The 17,706-nt window shown below is 41.1% G+C and overlaps 1 protein-coding gene across 1 annotated transcript in view; it reads right to left on the minus strand.

Moving 5' to 3' along the window:
• Window positions 1–17,706, minus strand: part of MDFIC2 (MyoD family inhibitor domain containing 2) — an 82,271-nt gene that overhangs the window by 50,299 nt on the left and 14,266 nt on the right. The window contains exon 1 of the mRNA XM_080383152.1: window positions 1–17,706. This exon is cut by the window's right edge and continues 14,266 nt beyond it. Within this exon, the coding sequence (XP_080239278.1) occupies window positions 1–88 (88 nt within the window). The 5' untranslated portion in view covers window positions 89–17,706.

Genomic DNA, 17,706 nt, shown 5'->3' on the forward strand with positions numbered 1-17,706 from the left:
CTTTCTTCAGCCAAGAAATATTTTGCTTGTCATGTTCAGAACTTTCTTCTGGTTTGATTTTTACCTTGTCTGTCTCTGCTTCTGACATCTGTGGGGGAGAAAAGAATTTTGGGATGTCAAGTTCTTCTAAAGAAAGTTTCTGACAGAGAAATATCTTCTCTGTTAGGTTCCTGCTATAATAAATTGTGCTTACTTACACAGACACATATTTTTCTGCAGATTATTGGTACTATGCAGTATCTGAGTTGTTAGATTTATGTTCTGTTCCTAAATGCTTTATCAATATTACATAGTTGCTGTTTGTAGATGGATTCTTTTCTAATGTAACTATAAATTACATTATGGAATGAATGAGTGATACGCTCATAGCATGCTGGTAATAGATGTACATATAGCACATAGAATAGATACGGTCTGGCTAAAAAGGAGGCATCCAGTCTGCCTGTTTATTGTGGTTCAAAGTTGCTGTAAAGCCTGCTGTCAGAGAGGTATAATTATGTAAATAACGATAAATATTTATAAAGGCAACTTGAACAAAGTGTATAAAAAAATAATATCTTTACTGCCACTTGTGACAATTTATTTGCTGTAATGCGAAGAATTGCATGCAAGTTACAGTACCTGAGGGTATTATGTATACAGTAGCTATCAGCCCGTACACTGTGGTTTACTTCCATTGCCTGCTAAGAATAAGATTAGGCTGTCCGGGCTTCTCCTGACTGCTTTATATTTTCACTGAATCCACTTAGCTAAAGCATTTCTCTATTTTTACCTGTATCTTCCAACCGAGGGTGAAAGCAGCAGGGTTCAGGCACCAAGGAGGAGTGCTTTCGGCCGAATCCCTCGCTGTGTGTTGATGTCCAGCATCCCCATACACTGACAAAATCGAAAGGATGAGCAGTGCACTCACTGCCTGCCTGCTGTGTGGTGCTAGATTTGTCTTGCTGCAGGAATCAGCCAACTTATTGCTGAGGGTGTTTTTGTTTTTTGTTTTTTTTTTTCTTCCCCGTTTTGTTTGCATGCACTTCTAGAGCTTGGTAGGTAATCAGCATCCCAGCACTAGTGGAGTGATAGAAAAAAAATCAAAAGCTTTGCAAAAAGAAAAATTGGTTTGGAAAAGTTATTACTGCAGTTCACAACCCAGCGAATCTGCAAGAGGAGGAAGAAAATAAAAAGGAAACCAGGAAATTAATAGCGACAAATCAGATGAATGTCTCAATGTTTGTGCTTAGACATAAGTTAAAATACTGAAGGGTGTAGAAATTAGAGCCTAAACGTCTATTTACAGCTGCCACTTTGGCAAAGAAATGGTCTAATCCTGTGGGGAGCTGAGTGCTGTGACCCTCCTGATCTTGGGAGGGTGAAATCCATCGTCACCCAGGAGGGCAGGTCTGCAGACAGGAACAGCCGGTACCTCCGTGGTGGGGAGGCTGGTGCTCTCGGGGGGGACAGCCTTGGTGCTGGGGGGGCTCGGCAGTCAGCAGCACCGAGGGCAGGGGGACAGTCTGCGCCACCCAGTACCTTGAAGGCGCTAAACATTTAAGGTTGTTAATTGGCTTTAAAAACTCTCTTGCCATAGTTGCAGCAATATTGCTCTCATGAGCAATAGGGAGTAGGGTGAAGCCTAAAGAGAACAAGATTTTAGGGGGCTCAGACGTTGCATCTTACTTTTTCTATAGGACAAAAATAAAATGTCACTCTGCTTCCCAGAACTGAATTTTGAAAGTATGGTTGCGGAGCACATTCAGAATTACTCAGTTATCTTACTTTTAAGCAATATTTACAAAATTTCAAGCAGCATTTGTCACCAGATACTATAATCCAAGATCCAAGTGCTTAAGTGTGGCCAATAAATAATAACATATTCCCTTTGTTATGACAATTATCTTCCTCTACTCTCCCATCACATGTCATTCTTGCAAGAAAAAAATGTTTTCTTTCTTTTTTTTTAAATCTCCTGTGCCAACATGACTGAGATTCTTCTACCATCTTTAGCTAATTGTGAATTGCATGGTAAGTGCCTACTTACATCTCCAAATTGCAATGATTAGTCTTGCATGGTTTGAAAACCTATTTTAAGCAGGGTACTTTGGGAATAATTGCAACCACAGGGGGGGAAACATCTAGGGGTAATATTTTAAGATCTTTGTTCCATTCCTCTTCGATGCAGCTTTGAGAATCATGTATTTTCAACTGCATTTCCCCTCTTTCTCCCATAAACACCTATTTTTTGCATGTTGTTGGACCTGCAATGCTTTAAATTTATCAGTGGTGCTGATTCTTCAGCTGGATGTGTCAGGGCAGGCTATAGAGCTCCTGATAGGTCCTAATAAAATCAGCTGGGCTCCACACAGACTAGTCTAGACCTATCTGTGGACTTGATGCTACTGTGCATTTCAGAAGCACTGTTTAAAGTGAAGATATGGGTTGTTTCCAAAACAAACTAGGGAGAACATTTGTTCTAATTCTTTCTCTCTAGATCATTTGGCACGCCCTCCCTGTTCTTCTAGAAATTTTGTAAAAATCCTCATTTCTCCCAAAGAAAGTAAAACAGACAAGAAAAGCCCCTCCAAAAGCCCAGCCCTGAAAGCTGCTGTTGCTCAAAATAACAGCCCCTGAAGTCTTGTCCTTAGGGGTTTTTCTCACTTAAGCTCTCCTTGAAACCAGCAGGAGCTAGCACTGAGTCTAGACTCAGCCTCCAGGAAACCAGCATTGCTGGCAGCCCATTGCTAAAGGTGTCCCCCAAAGCACGGCAATACCAATTTGACAAAACCAAGCAAACACAAACCTAACTTTGTATCTGTGCTTCAACACAGATACTGCAGGTTACTGTTCCGAGATGATCTCTTCATCTGCTGTTCTCAGCTGAGGTGCCCTGTAGGACCCTTATACATGTTGGCAGCATGCAAATCTGCAGGAGTTACCTAACCTGAACCGCAGGAAATAGCCCACCAGTGAGTTAGGAAAACATTAAATAACTTTCCTATTCGGAGTATTCTCCATTGATGGCATTCAGTTAATGGTCCTGTTGTTTTCAATCCGGGAACATTAAATGTAACCTTTCTTAATCTCGATCAACTCCAGTTTTCTACCGAGACGTGTTCCTGAGTGCTATTTTTTGCCTCATTTAATTAAGTTATTTTGGATAAATGCATCAATATTTCTGTTTCCAAATCAATCTTAAAGTAGTTAGAGGAAAGGCAGGCTTGCCATGCATCCTCGGTAATGCCAGGCTTTGCAAAGGAGGAAAAAAACATTATGAGATAAGGTCATTAAAATATTGAGTAAACTTCTTTCTATTAAAGCTGTAATTGAATTTTTAAAGCCATGGCCCATTTTAAACACCGAACTTTAGTTTATGGTTTGATAATTCATTTCACTTTTATTTTATAGGTTTTATTTTATAGCTATTAAATAGCTATGGGCCATCACTTGTTCCTTTTCCTTCCAGATTGTGAAATAGGGCATTTATATGGAGGATTTTAAAAAAAAATCATAATGCCAAAATAGATGTCATATCAATCAGTTGCCAGATAAATGTACTGTATCAAGTGCTTGTTGAGATTTGAGAGTATATTTTTCTGGTCTGCTCAGCTGGGAGTGCACTCAAGTCCTTGCAGAGTTGGAGAATAGGAAACTTTAATTGGTTGTAATAGCCATCAAAGCAGAGGAAAAAAAATCTTCACTGTTGGTCCTAGCAAGCATCAAAACTGTCAAGGTTTTCTTGTGTGCTTCATGTCAGGTCAGGAGTCCAGAATCAAACCTGTCCCGGGTCTAAGGGAGGATGGGTAGCTGTAGCCAGGAGAGTTTTGGGTTATGTTCATGGGTACAGCATTTATAACATTAAATTTCACTACCTAAAGTGACTTTTTACTTGAGGATATGAACTGCGTGCCTAAAAATTGAATTTTCCAGTGAGAATTTTCCACAGCACAGCATTAGATAAAGCAGTTATTTCTTTCTTGCACAATCCAGGTAAAATTTAGCCACTTGTCCACTGGTAAGTGGCGCTCTGTAGCTTTGGAGTACCCCACACTGCAGTAAATGTATTTAAAAAAAATTAAAAAACCTGATGAAACTATGCCTTTGCTCCCTTTTGCACCCTGGGGTGTTCATTTCCAATAATAAAGTGAGTATAATGTGATGTGCCCTGTCAAAGTTAAGGAATCTCTTCTTGATCATGCATCTGTAGGTAGAATATTAAGTTGTGGGAACACGATATACAGCCAAATTATCCTGGTGATTACATGTAAAATGCATGGTTTTTTTAGCCTAACCATCATGTCCTGTGAGTGCTTCAAATTCAAAACAGCCTGTTTATAGAGACTACCTCAAACTGGCACTGACAAATGATCTATATGCTGCAGAGGCTCTGAGCAGACGGTAGGATTTCACTCCCCATCACTTTGCCTCATAGAGGCGCTCGGTAATTTTTCAATAACTCTGTGTCCTGCAAGGGAAGACACAGAGCTTTATTTCACTGTCCCACGCAGTGCCACTGTAGGTTGGTGAATGGCTGGGAATATGCTTAGACTGGAGGATGGCATAACAGCTCGAAAAGGGTTGTGAAGGTGGGTTAGTGTAGAGGTCACTAATAACGTAGAGGAAGCACAAACCAGTAAGATTAAGAATGCTCCGTATTTCCACTGACCGGTAAAGAAAAGAGAGAGGCTTCATGTCTTTCACCTTCCAAGAGGGCAGGAGGGAGGTTACTTGGTGTCTATGCTAAAAAGTGATGATGGGGACATTGTTATGAGAAGATGATGAAGGGTAAGTGCGACATAAAGTTAGGAGGATCACAGTGTGGTGCTGGGGTGGGAAGGGAGGAAGACCCAGTCTGTAACCCTGGAACTATGAAAGCCCCATCCAAGCTGGGAAAGGGCCACTGAATGCAGCAGCACTTTTGGGGCATTTTTCCACCTACCAGCAGAAACCTCTTGGAGGCTCCAGTCAAAATTAAAGCCCAAGCTTTGTAATGGTTTTACAGTAACATATGAGCTATGTGTGCCTCCGTATATCTGGTTTCAAGCAGAACATCCTCCCGTGTTGTTTCACATTTTGTCCATCGCAGGCCAAGCTCTAGGTTACGTCTGTGTGCTGCCTTTATAGAAGCTTCTGAATTGCCCTGCCATTTGGGTGGGAAGTACCTTAACCATTTAAATCAATTTTAAAAAGATTGATATATAGTGAGTTACAGAATTATTTGCCCTTTTAAAAGGCTCAGTTTGGAGCATTTGGAAAGGTGGGGGAAACAGGTCCCTTGAGTGGACCTCTCCAGGCCAAGGGACACCTGCTACAGGAGACCTTTCTGGAGAAATATGGGAAAGCCTTTTGGGCATTAGAGCAAAAATTGGAAAAGGCTTGATAAGATGAAATGGAAAATAAACTGAATAACTGCTGCCATATCACAACGTATACTGGTATAAGGAAGACAGGAACGTGACCATCTCATGGAGGGGATGTATCCTTTGGCAGATGGGTGTAACAAATGTAGTTACAAGATTTTTATGACAACAGGACTTTACGTAACAGGTGCAAAAAATTAAGGCTGTATCTTCATTGCAACAGTTCTTTACTACTGTCAAGAAACTGGCTATCTTGGATTATTGCAAGGCTCCTAGCTGAATGTTTTTACAGGAATTTTAAAGAATTTCAGGAGACCATTTACTTCTCGTTTAGCTCAGTGCAGGATCAACTTGTGTGTGCTTGCCAATGCTCAGACAACCTGTTCTTGAAGCCCCATGATCCAGGTGCGTGCCCTTTCCAGACAAGCACCACCAGCACTTTTCTATCCAGATAACAAACACAAATTTTTCTTGGTGTCTAACCGAACTCTTCCTTCACTGTAGATTCAGCCCATTACTTCTTGTCCTTTCTGTGCTTGGGCAAAGCTGTTTCTTATCTCTTTGTGACAATCCCTTCAGCAGATAAAGGAACATTATCACATGCTCCTTCAGCTTTTTTCAACATTTCCATTTAGATTGCATTCATTAGCCTATGGTCAATCCTATGGTATTTGTTGGAGCTTTACTTTTCTGGTAATGTGGTGTCCAAAACTGGCCACATTCCTCCTAAGACTTTGCCCTCGTGGACAGAGCAGTGAGGTTAGTGGCATGTTTTACCAGCTTTCTTCCTGCTTATACATCCCAGTATGATGTTTGTCTTTTTCATGACAGGCTGAAATTGCTGACTTGTGTATAATCTGTCCTGTTCCCCAGATTTTGTTCTGCAGTATAGCAACGTAGCCAGTTGGTGGGTCTGTTTGTTTGTTTGTTTTATTAATGCAACTGATTATTCCTATGTAAGTATAGGATTGTGCAGCTGTGCCTCCTGAACTTCATCCCAATCTTCTCTGTACTATTTCCTCCATTCGTGAAGATTGTTCTGAACTCTCATCCTGGTCTCTAAAGTGCTTGTTAGCTCCAACCTGTTGTGCTGGGGCTGGTGGATGTTTGCAGGATTCTTGTGGAAATTACTTGTCTGCAATATAGGCATTTGGAGTATGAAGAAATGAAGCCTTATGTTTCCCAAACGGCACTTTCATGGATGACACGTCTGCCCCCAGTTTGTTGCTTTACAGGAATCCATGAGTACCTTTAATCTCTGGTTCTCTGTGGTTTGATAAATTCAGGGACAGCTTCCTGAGTATCAGTATGACACATCTGTGTGCGTAGGTACATATGTAGGGCCACAGAGAAAAATCCCTCCTGTTTTCACCAAGTGCAGAGTGCATACGGGGACTGCTGACAGCCAGATCACTCCGTCTTTAATGTTATTTTCAAGCCAGGTAGGTGCAACAGTGACTTGCTACGTCTTCTGTCATATGCTAAAAGCCAGTGGCAAGTATTTTTTAATGAAGTGGAATCTGGGCACTTATGGACTTCTTTGCTGACTGGCAAAGCCTGCTGGCCCCTCCCTAAGCAGCACTATCACAGCTAAGATGTCACTGAAAGCCCTGCACTTTTAAAACAGAGAGAAAACTGATTTAAGTGTTTTTGCTTCGTGCTTTTAAGTAAGCTGCTTCCCTACAGTGGTTGAAATATGGTCACCTTCTGGGAGGTGCTGAGTAGAGCTAGAAAGGAGGGGTTTTGTCTGCATTACTCATAAGAAAAAGAAAAAATTAGATCTCTGCCTTATTTTGGGAAGACGTCAAGGGAGCTTGTAGCTGCCTTGAACTCAGCACTACTATTCTTAGCTATCCACTACTGAAATGAGTTTCTTGATATTTTGCTGAGTTTGCTTTTCTTTAAATCCTTGTCAGGCCAGAGAGAAGGCAGCAGCAGAGAGAAAAGAACAACTTTGTGAACTAGGTAGGGTTTCCCTGGGCTACAAAAAAACTCAGGACAACCTTCATGTGAATAATTGTTAGCCTCTAGCTGGAGTAAAACACGCCTAACAGGAGAGATTAAGGACTCATCCTAAAGGAATCGATAGGTTGGTAGTTATGGGAGTTACTTGGGATCTTCCTTGTTAATACTTCTATAAGATGCTTCATAAAGGGCTATTTTGGACCAGTGACATGAGCAAAAATTGTTAAGACCCAAACTTTTGTGGAAGAAGAAATATAGTTCCTGTCTGAGCACAAACAACTGCAACTGAAGTCAATGTGAGCTCTGGGAGTTCAGCACCCTGAAAATAAGGTCTGATGTCTAAATGAAATTGAACTTCAAAAAGAAAAGTAGTTTTCTGGCCTTTTTGGAGCCAAAACAAAGAAGTATTTATTCTATTTGATCAGCTATTCACAAATGATGCCTTTATCTTTAAAACAACTGCAAACCAAATTTAAAACTGGAAGCTCTCATCTTTGATGTTATCTGCAGATAAGATAGAGCTTTGAAGCACTAACAGAGACTAATTGGAACAGAATACCAATACAACTGAAAATTAATGGAAAACACAAGAACTGTTTGGAGCTCTATCACTCTAAACTGGGACCATTTCTTTTCAAATGCTATAGAATTTCAGGGGAAAAGTGCAGTTCCCTGGACTGCAGATGAAAGAGGAGAATTGTCTGGTTCGATGTAGCATGATACTTCAAAAACAATCATGGGGTTTAAAGTTATTTGTATGTATTCATTGTATTTTTAAGTATCAAATTCTTTCAAACGTGTAACAGGCTGGAGGAGGGTGGGGAAGGTGTATCACAGGTGAAATAGTATCAAATTCGTATTTTTATTTGAAACAGGCTTTTTTTTCCTGTTTTGTTTTGAAGACAGTGTTTCTTTCCATCCTGAGCTTGAAAAGGATTTGTCAAAGTTGCTGGAAGGGAGGGAAAAAAATAATAGTAGTGCTATATATAGAAAGCATGCAGATGAGAATAGAGTAGAATTATATCTGCAATCAGACCGAGACCTGAACAAAGATAATAAATTGTCATCAGTCCTAACAAGTGATACAAAGGAGGCTAAAACTTGCCCTGGAGTTTCAACTTCTCTCTTCTAGTCTAAGCCTGCGCTAGAGCTCTACAAAGTTCAGTTAGGTCATGGTGAGACAAACCAAGGAAGGGCAAGAGCAGAGTGGAAATGTGCTTTCGAGCTATTCTGGGGAACAGCTTGCCCTGGTGCAAGCTCAGGCAGCACTTTGGATGTGCTGCTTTCCACTGTGCGCAACCTCGGATCCAGAGCAGGGGTGACCCTTTCTAAGTCTGCTGAGGTTGTGGAAGTAAGATACTTATGTTTGTATCCTTGCTCCTAGTAGCGTATGAAGGCAATGTGCTCTCTAGATCTGTCCAAGAAACCCACTTGGTAGTAAAAGAAAATTATTCTGGTTGCTTAGCCAAGTACTCTGATATTAAGCAATGCCAGAACTGAGGTTGCTGAGGCAACCTTATTTCTACTCCCTCATTCATTAATATGCCAGGTGATGATATAATTGAAGCTACTAATTTTTAGTTCAGGCTGTGTCTTCAGTTTAGACAAGGATTTGTGCAAAGCAGCTTGTTCCACCATGGAAAGCCCAGGGGCAGGGCTTCAAAGAGTTTTTCAAACACTGCGCACACTTTGCTGGAAATGTGAGGAGCAGGAGGTGTGTGGCCATTTTGAAAAAATCTGTCCAATGTGAGTGAAGTCTTTGAGGAGAACTGCTCATCTGTGAGGTCCCAGCCTGGAGACCTTCTTGAGACTTCACCCTCTGCTGTCTCCCCCCCTGCCCCAAGGGCTACCCAGCCAGCCTGGCCCCACACTGCTCCTTTAGCTGTGGTTCTCACATTGAGCAGCATCTCTCTGACCAGATGATATCCACTGACTTCTGGGGAGTGGTCAGCCCTTTATCTTTATCTTGGTTTAGTTGTAAAGCACCAATAGCCTTGTCAAAATTGCAATTGAACATACTGTTGATGTCATTGCCTAAGATGTTTCAAACCACTCACCATGGCTGCTCCATTTTCTCAACTGGCTTGCTACTTAAACAGTCATTAGTTCTCAGCTAATCCAATAGTGACTGTATTTTCAAATATTACCTAGGTGGTAAAACATAGGATTTGTGTATTTTTGCAAAGGTGTCTTTCTGCTGTGCAGTTTGGATGAAAAGCAGCCTAATACTCTTATTCAGCTATGCTTAGTTTTCTTCTTGAAAGCAAAAGATGTCTTTTATCTGTTACACTAAAAAGTGGTATGGTACCAGCAGCTTTTGTTTTAATGCCTATTGCTTTTTCTTCTTGAGAACCTGGAATTCTGCAATCCTGTTAAGTGCTTGTCTTCTCCGATAAATATTCTGCACTGTTGCTATATTTCAGTTGTTAGGTTTCTCAGGGGACAAAGGCAGTAAAGAAAGAAAATGAATAAATAAACAGCTCAGTCTTGAGTGTCCAAAAATATTGCAGTATCTTGATTTATCTTGATTTGAATAATCGAAAATTGAGACACTTTATTTGGGTACATTTCATCACATTGAAAGCTTTGCATGCAAATCTAAAGTCTGCCATTCCCTCCAATTCCTTTGAACATTTTCATTGCTAATCTTTTCCTGTTTTGTCTGTTCCAACAAGAGGACAAGGCTACATATTATTTACAAATAAAGCCAACTCTTGTATTTAATGTAAAAAAAACAAACCCAAACCCTACAGAATAGAAGGGGGGGGGGCGGGGGGGAATACCTTCCTACATTTTTGCAATGACTAAATAAAATCCCTTGCTTTTCTTCTTTTGTTTTACTGCAGGAGTATGAGAAATATCTACCTTTGATGTAGATCTATTTCAGAATATTTTAAGCTGCACTTTTCTTAGTCTTAGCTGGGAATACTGAAAATATTTAATCTAATTAAAAACAGCAACAAGACCCCTGCTCCCAGTACTTTATTGGGAAGTTGGACTTAGAGGGGCTTTAATGCAGTCATCCCAAACAAAAGTACTTTAGTGGACTTCTGTTTCAAATTAAACTCCAAAATAAAGCCAAGGGTCAGTGAATTCTGACTTCTCTTGATATTTGAGAATGCCAGGAAGGTTCATTCAAATTACATCTTTGGTCCAGATCTGTTTCTTTCCATGTCTGATCGCAAAACCAAGGAAAGCATCACAGGCGATCTTGTAGGATGAGGGGAAGAGCTTCATTCCTATCAGCCAGCCAGGCCCTGGTCCTTCACGCAGGCTGCTCTCCACAGCCTCCCTCTGCCCAGTCCTTTATTGCACACCCATCTCCTTTAGTTTGGGTCATGATCTAAACCCCTGCTGACACAAAGTGTGCTGAAGGACCCAGGAGTGCTTCAGAACATCCTCAAATACACGTGTATCACCAGGTCTGTCCCAAATACATGGAAAAGAAACCAAAACTCACGAGTTGGGTAGGGCGGTGAATGCAGGGAGGGAGCTGGCTGGGTCCGGGGCTGCGCCATGCATCAGCAGGGAGCCCAGCGCAGCCCTGGGAGATGTGAGTGACATGAGTACATTGCGATGGAGGCCTCAAAAGGCTCTCATTGCCTGGCCCAGCTTGTTCAACAATACTTAATTTTTAACATGTGGAAATTTCTGAAATATGCATCTTAGAATATCTGCTTAGCTTGCCTAGAAAGCTTTAATAATTAATGGAAATTCAGAGTTGAGGTATAGTAATGATTTATATGGGGAGCTGTCTTTACACAATCTGCTCTCAAAGCTTTCTAGAGTATTACTCTTAGTGTCTAATTAACTTCCGAAGAGTGATACCGCTCCTTTCACTACACTGATTGATCAAGGGCTTAACTGCAGGTCATATTTTCCAAGTGATTCCCCAGTGTCCTCTCAGCTCTTATGAGTTCTTGCTGAGGAATAGAACTGACTTGGACATCAAGAACTACTTTCAAGTTTTCAGATATAGTATCTTAGATGGCAGGTTGTTCCTGTTGCTGTTTAGCCTGCACAGCCATAGCACAGAAATTTCTAGTCTTTAGATATGACTTTGTATAATATGATCTAAATATTTTTCTTTTCCCCAGTATCAAGTCTCCCTGGTACATCTTTTGAAGCACGTTCCTTTCACTTTTTTGGATTCACAGTGGTAAAGATACATTAATATACTAAAATAGACTAAAAATTCAAGTAACAAATAATGATTTAGAGCCAAGATGTGGCATTGTGAGTACCAACTACCAGCTAAGGGCTTTGAAAATACGGGGTCATTTTCTTGTTCTGCCATTTGCATGGTGAGTGACCTGTGCAAATCACTGTATTTTCCCCATCTGTAAAAGAGACAGTGATCATATGTTGTGATCTAACTAGGAAAAAACAACCTATAGCAACTCTAGGACTATTATAATTAGTGCCGTATCTGTTTTCAGGCTGTTGGGCATTTTATTTGTTTAAATTAAAGCTGTGTGAGAGTGAAAAGAAAAGATACCAAGGCAATGAACGGGAGCAGGGAAGGTTTAATGCACCTCAGGGTTTGTTCTTATTGCCGCTAAATTTTGGCGATGCAAGCAGTACAAAGACCTAGAGAGCCATGGGCGCAGGAAATACGAAGTGCAGTACAGCTCTTTCAGACTTGCTCTGTTTGAAGAGCACATCAGTCCCTTCCAGAATCGTCTTTAGGGTCACCAGAGGCTGCTGGGCAAAAATGTCCATTTTCTCAGTATTTAATTCTCCATTTAAGGCCTGTTTGTCCCACCACTTCTCTGTTTCTTGCTCTTGATCTCAATGGATCTCTTAGTTTTTTGGCACAAGTGGCCTCGTTGTAAGTAACCAATGCATTTTATAAATATTTGCTGACCCATAGCTATGTTTATATTTGATATTGGCAGCCCATTGCCACCTGGTGAAGCAGATCTCCAAGAGAGGCAGTTCTTCACAAGCAGCCCAGTTCCTCTGGGGTCGCAGACTGGCTGCCCTGCCCCCAGATCATGCTACTGCTGATGGTTTTCTCCAAATATATCAGGTTCCTAAATCTGCTGTTTTCTTAACTAGTTCCCTCCCTGTTCATGGTGGTAAAAATGTCTTCTCCGGGATAGGCTGCTCTTGCACCAGCACCGAGTGTGCCATGTATTCCCAGGGTTTCTTTTTTTTTAATCCTTTCCACAAACCTGAGGGCTTTGCAGTGATGGGGACTGGCTTTGGAGACAGTGTTCAGGCTCATCTGTAGCTAACAGCTACCATCTTGAGAGTATCTAATTCCTTATGATCCAGATATTCCTCTGACAGGATTAATGGCCCCACCTTTTAAGAAATTAGCTGTATCTCCATTTCCTCTTTCCATCCAAACAGCATTTCTGATGCTAATAACATCAGCCAGAGCAAAAAAGGAGATAAAAGCACTGGTGGCAGTGTTCCACGTGTGAAGGAAGGTGTCATAAAGTCTTGGAGGCTTCATCAGAAGTTTGTACCAAAATTAATAACTAGCTTTGTCATTTAAATCAGCCTGGAACCCAAATGTATTTATTTTGAAACTTCATCAGGAAAAAAACGAGTCTGAGAGTCCTGCATTGGAACTTCCTGGAGTATTTAGTTTCTGTGGAGCTAGAATGAAGGCATCTAGCCTACCCCCACAAGTTACAAGCAGAGGCTGATAACTGAATTCAGGCACTTTGGGGGTTTTCTTTCTTCCTTTTATGGAGTTATGATGTTGAATGTTCAGTTCATTCTGCTCAGGTGTAAGTGAGTTTGGGGGCTGCTTTGACAAATGCCTTACGCTGGTTCTCCAAGGAGAGCTACACAGAGCCAGATGCACATGTTTTGGAGTAGCATCTCTTCCAGACGGAAGCATTAAGCCTTGATGCAAATGACATTAGAGCTAGCCTACAATGATACTTCAACTACATTCTTACCTACTTTACCAACAGGAGAGAATACATGGAAAGTATCTAAAGAAGAAATAAGGCTCTTCCTCAAATAGTTGTCTCATGAAAAAAAAATATATTTTTTTGATCTCTAGGTATCAATTAATGCTTCACCCTCCTATTTTTACCGCTACTTTCAGAAAGAAGCATTTTGTCATTAAAAAACATGTGCTGGGTGCAGGTGGAACAGAACTATCATTTATTCCAGATGACAATGCTTTGTCCAAACATGAAAATATAACGCTGAGATTGTCTAACGGTCTGTGCTGGCCTGGTACTGCTCCTGTGGAAGGACAAAACTAGGGGCAGCTTCTCTGCAGGTTTTGTAAAGCTCATCTCTTGTGAAAATCTTGCCCCAAATCAGTTACAGAAATATTGCCATGTACTCAAAGAATTATTGGTATGTTTCTTATATGTAACCTCTTGACAATATCGGTGGAAACCCTTTAAACATCTGTATCTTAAAACAAAAGTTTCCATAAAATAGAAAGCCAGTCTTACAAAATAGACACACGCTTTGCTACGTCCCTGCTCCTGCTTCTGGCGCTGCCTTCAGCTTCTGAGCTACTACTGATAAAAAATATGTGAACCCCCATGCAAAAATAAGTGTTTTCTGAGTAAGAGTAAATATTAACTCATGTAAGAAAATGATGTCTTGATACAGATACCTGTATCTCCTGATAGAGATACCTTGTTTATCAGCCTGCCTACCTACTTGTGGTATAGCACAGGACTGCCTTGGCTTGGAAACAAAAAAAGGTGGGAGGAAACCCCTCAGAAATCAAGGCATACGGTCGCCTTAGCGTGCATATGAATCATTGTGAAATGCTCACGCTCCTATTACAGTAATTCTAATAACCAAATGCATTGCCCATACTGCATGATGTTCAACGTGTGCAGTTTTTTAGAGGAGAAGGTCTGCAGACAGCAACTTTTAGATTGTGGGGCTTCTCCAGGGTGAAGCTACAGCGGAGCTGATCAGTAAGGCAAGAAATCACTGCGCTGGTGTGTGTGCGGGAAAGAGGTAATAGGGATGCTGCTACCTGAGGAAAAGGGCAAGTCCTCTTACAGATAAGGGAAGAGAGAACTGTAAGGGGAGAAAACCGTGTAAGGAAAGATTAGAGTTTTTTAAAAAGTGGAAAATTATTTAACATTGAAGTTGTATCTCAAGCCAGTCCTGTCTATCCCAAGACCACTGCACGTTTGTAACCTCAACTTTGCAGACCACACTGTTTCTCTTAGATAACAGGGATATGCGGATAGTAAGAGGCACAAAAATAAATTAGAAAAGGATTTCTTTAATGCTTCTAATAATGTGTTTGGACATGATTATCATAATGAATCTTGTAAAAGAAATTCACTCTTTCCCCTTTTATATGATGTATTTCTGACCTTAACCCAGTTGATATGCGATTCCTATTCAGCGAAGGTGCCCATAATAGAGGGGTAAGAAGGATGATCAGAGTTCAAACAATAGGGTAAGAAATGCAGAGTAGTGGGAAGAAGCTTCCATTTTCCCATAAGCTGGGGCACAGAAGATACTGCAGCCTCAGCTCTACAGTATCTTATGAACAAACAAATTATGCATGAGTTTGCTCAGGGGACTACTCAGCTACTCAACAATAATGGGTAATTGCCCTCACAAACTTATCCTCATATCACTCATACACACCAACACTTATACTGAAAAGAAAAGACGCAAAGAACAAATTTCAATATAAAACACATTATTATTATGAAAATGACACATTTCCATTTAACCCTTTTCTAACAAAAAGAACTCGCTGTGTTTCAAAGAAAATGGGGCTAGGAAATTTTAAACGCTAGTCTCAGTATTTTCCCTTGGAAGGCACACTCAAGATTGTTTTACTTGGCACATTCTGTACTCTTCATTGTAGCAAAGGCTTGCGGGTATCTAATGACACAATCACAGAATGCCATAGAAATTTGGAACAAAATCTCCATCTTCGATACAATTCAGCAGATTCACGCCATATGGAAATCCTGCTGTTTAATGTAACACCATTAAAAGCCACATATTGCTAAATTCATCTCTCAAAGATTTTTGCAAAAGTTGCAGGAACAATATTATTTCTGAGTTTTTAACCTTTATTCAGCCTCCAGTCAAATGCATGTTTCATAACTGGAAATCCAACTACTTCATATGCTGGTGATATTTTGATTTCTCAAACGTATGTAGTAATGTAATGGTCTTGTCTCCTTCATAAAGAACTAGTAAGTTACAACTTGCTGAATGGCTGGGAAAGAGATGAACCACAGCTAGAGCTCAGTGCCCTAAAATATGGTAGATTAATTTTAATTTATTCTACACATCTTCACCCTAAGCATCTTATTCATTCCTTTTGTTTTCCATATACTTTCAGTTCTAAGGGGTAAGTTCCCTGGGCCTAAGATTGTGTTAACACTTTGCAAAGCTCTTTGGTATTTCTGGACTGCAAATTAAATCGTTGATAAAGTTGTTTGCTGCATTTGCTCCTATGCATTTTCAGTCCATCCCTTCAGTAGAAGGTTTTCCTAAAGGCAGTCGTTAAGGACACACAAAATGAGTGGACAGGAGGAAGTTCTGGCTGCTGTGTTGGTGCTTTACCAAAGCTGTACCCAACATCTTTGACCACATCTTCATGGATCTCATCTGTCCTTACTGGACTGCTCTTAAATGCAAGGATTTCCCAGCTCCATCTGCTTGCAAGAATTGTATCAGAAAGGATACAGAAAATGCTAAAGCATCCAGCCCCTTGTTGCAGTGTGTTTCCCCAATATCCTGCTGAAATCTGAAGTGATGTTTCTGCCCAGTGTGAGTGTGTGACTAATGCCACCACAGAGCGACACCATGAAAATGGAGTGTGCATGCTGTTAGCCTTGCTCAGAGGATTATCTTTAAACTCAGAACTGCCTTGTGTAAGATCTACGTACCAGGGAGCTGAGAGGCACTCGGGAAGACTCCTACAAGAGCTGCAACCTGCCTTTTCAATCTGAACCTATTTCAGACTCATCAATTTTCTTATCCATGTCTAAAGCTGGAGTAGGGATCAGCACAAGAGCTGAGACCAGCATCTCCAGGTGTGGCAGTTACAGCCCGACTCCCAGGAGCCCGTCTTTCCAGGTGCTGAGCCCTCCTGGACACAACGATCACAGGTTCTAGCCAAGTGCCAGCTGAAAATATTGTTCTGGAAGGGTTTAAAATCTCTTCCAAGTCAGCAAGAATAATTGCAGGTGACTCAGGGTCTGAGAGGTTTTGCAGAGACTTCTGTTATTTACATAGTGATGTCAGGGAAGAGGAAGATAAGCTGGGGCCAACACCTCCAGGAGACGACAGAGGAGTTTGGAGAGGAGTGAATGGACCTCAACTGGGAAGGGGGAGGAAACATGGGTAGCTTTCTGTCTTTTGGTTGCAAATTCATGGTTTACAGGAATATTGCTCTCAGCCTATGTGGCCAAACTTATTCTGGTAAATTTTCAGAAGTTGCTTTACACAGTTGATGGCAGCCTGGTGAGTCCAGGCTTTTGACTCCAGAGCTGCAGCAAGGTTACTCTCACTTTGTCAACATGGGCAAAGCGGGCTTTACATCTCTTTAGGGAAAAGTAGCATAGCTGCAAACAGTCATAAAGGAAAGAATAGCTCTTTTAATAAGATCAGCACACCCTGAGTAACAAATTGCTTGGATGAGAGAGGAGCACCAGTCCTAGAAACATTCCCAGATTCTGGCTGGTGCACTTCTAGCAAGTCACAATGTGTTTCTGTAGCAGGAGCCAGCAAAGCTGCATTTGAGGGTTGTGATGACATTTGTACGTCCCTAATATATTTATAACTTAGGACAGAGTACCTGTGTGTATGCCTCACATTTTTTCCCCCTAGTAGATATGCAGAGATTTAAGCAGGTGAAAATGTGTCCACAAAGGACCATAAAGAAGAAAAGGAGTTATAAGGTAATGCAGCAAGAGCACTGATGCATGGTTATTGAAAGTAAAAATGGTTAACATGTGGAAAGAGGTATATAAATGACTGCAAGCCACTTTTTCAAATGTCTTTCCCTGTTGCTCTTAGCAATATCACTGAATATGATCAAATCGTTTTTCCGCTCCTTTGCCACAGGAACTTCTGCAAGTTAACAGCCATCTTACAAAGAGGGCATAGGGGTCCACAGCAGATAATGCGTGTTCTGTTGTGTGATTCTCAAATGCTGCTGGGGTGCTTCGTTGGGAGTTTTAAAACATCTCACAACTGGTTTGCCTTTGCTCCCACTGGTGTCAGTCGTTTGGCGTCCTGGGGGGCTGTGTGGAGGCTGCAGGATGAGGCCATCGGCTGCAGGTTTAGCAGCACCCAGCATGCGTCAGTTCCCCATGTGTAAGCATTGGTATAGTTTTAATTTATTTTTAAGAACACAAAGATACATGATTTAAATATTGTGAAATCCTGTATATATTTTGGCTCAGTCAGTCATATG

Source organism: Falco punctatus (assembly GCF_963210335.1).
Source record: "Falco punctatus genome assembly, chromosome: 4".
NCBI classification, from domain to species: domain Eukaryota; kingdom Metazoa; phylum Chordata; class Aves; order Falconiformes; family Falconidae; genus Falco; species Falco punctatus.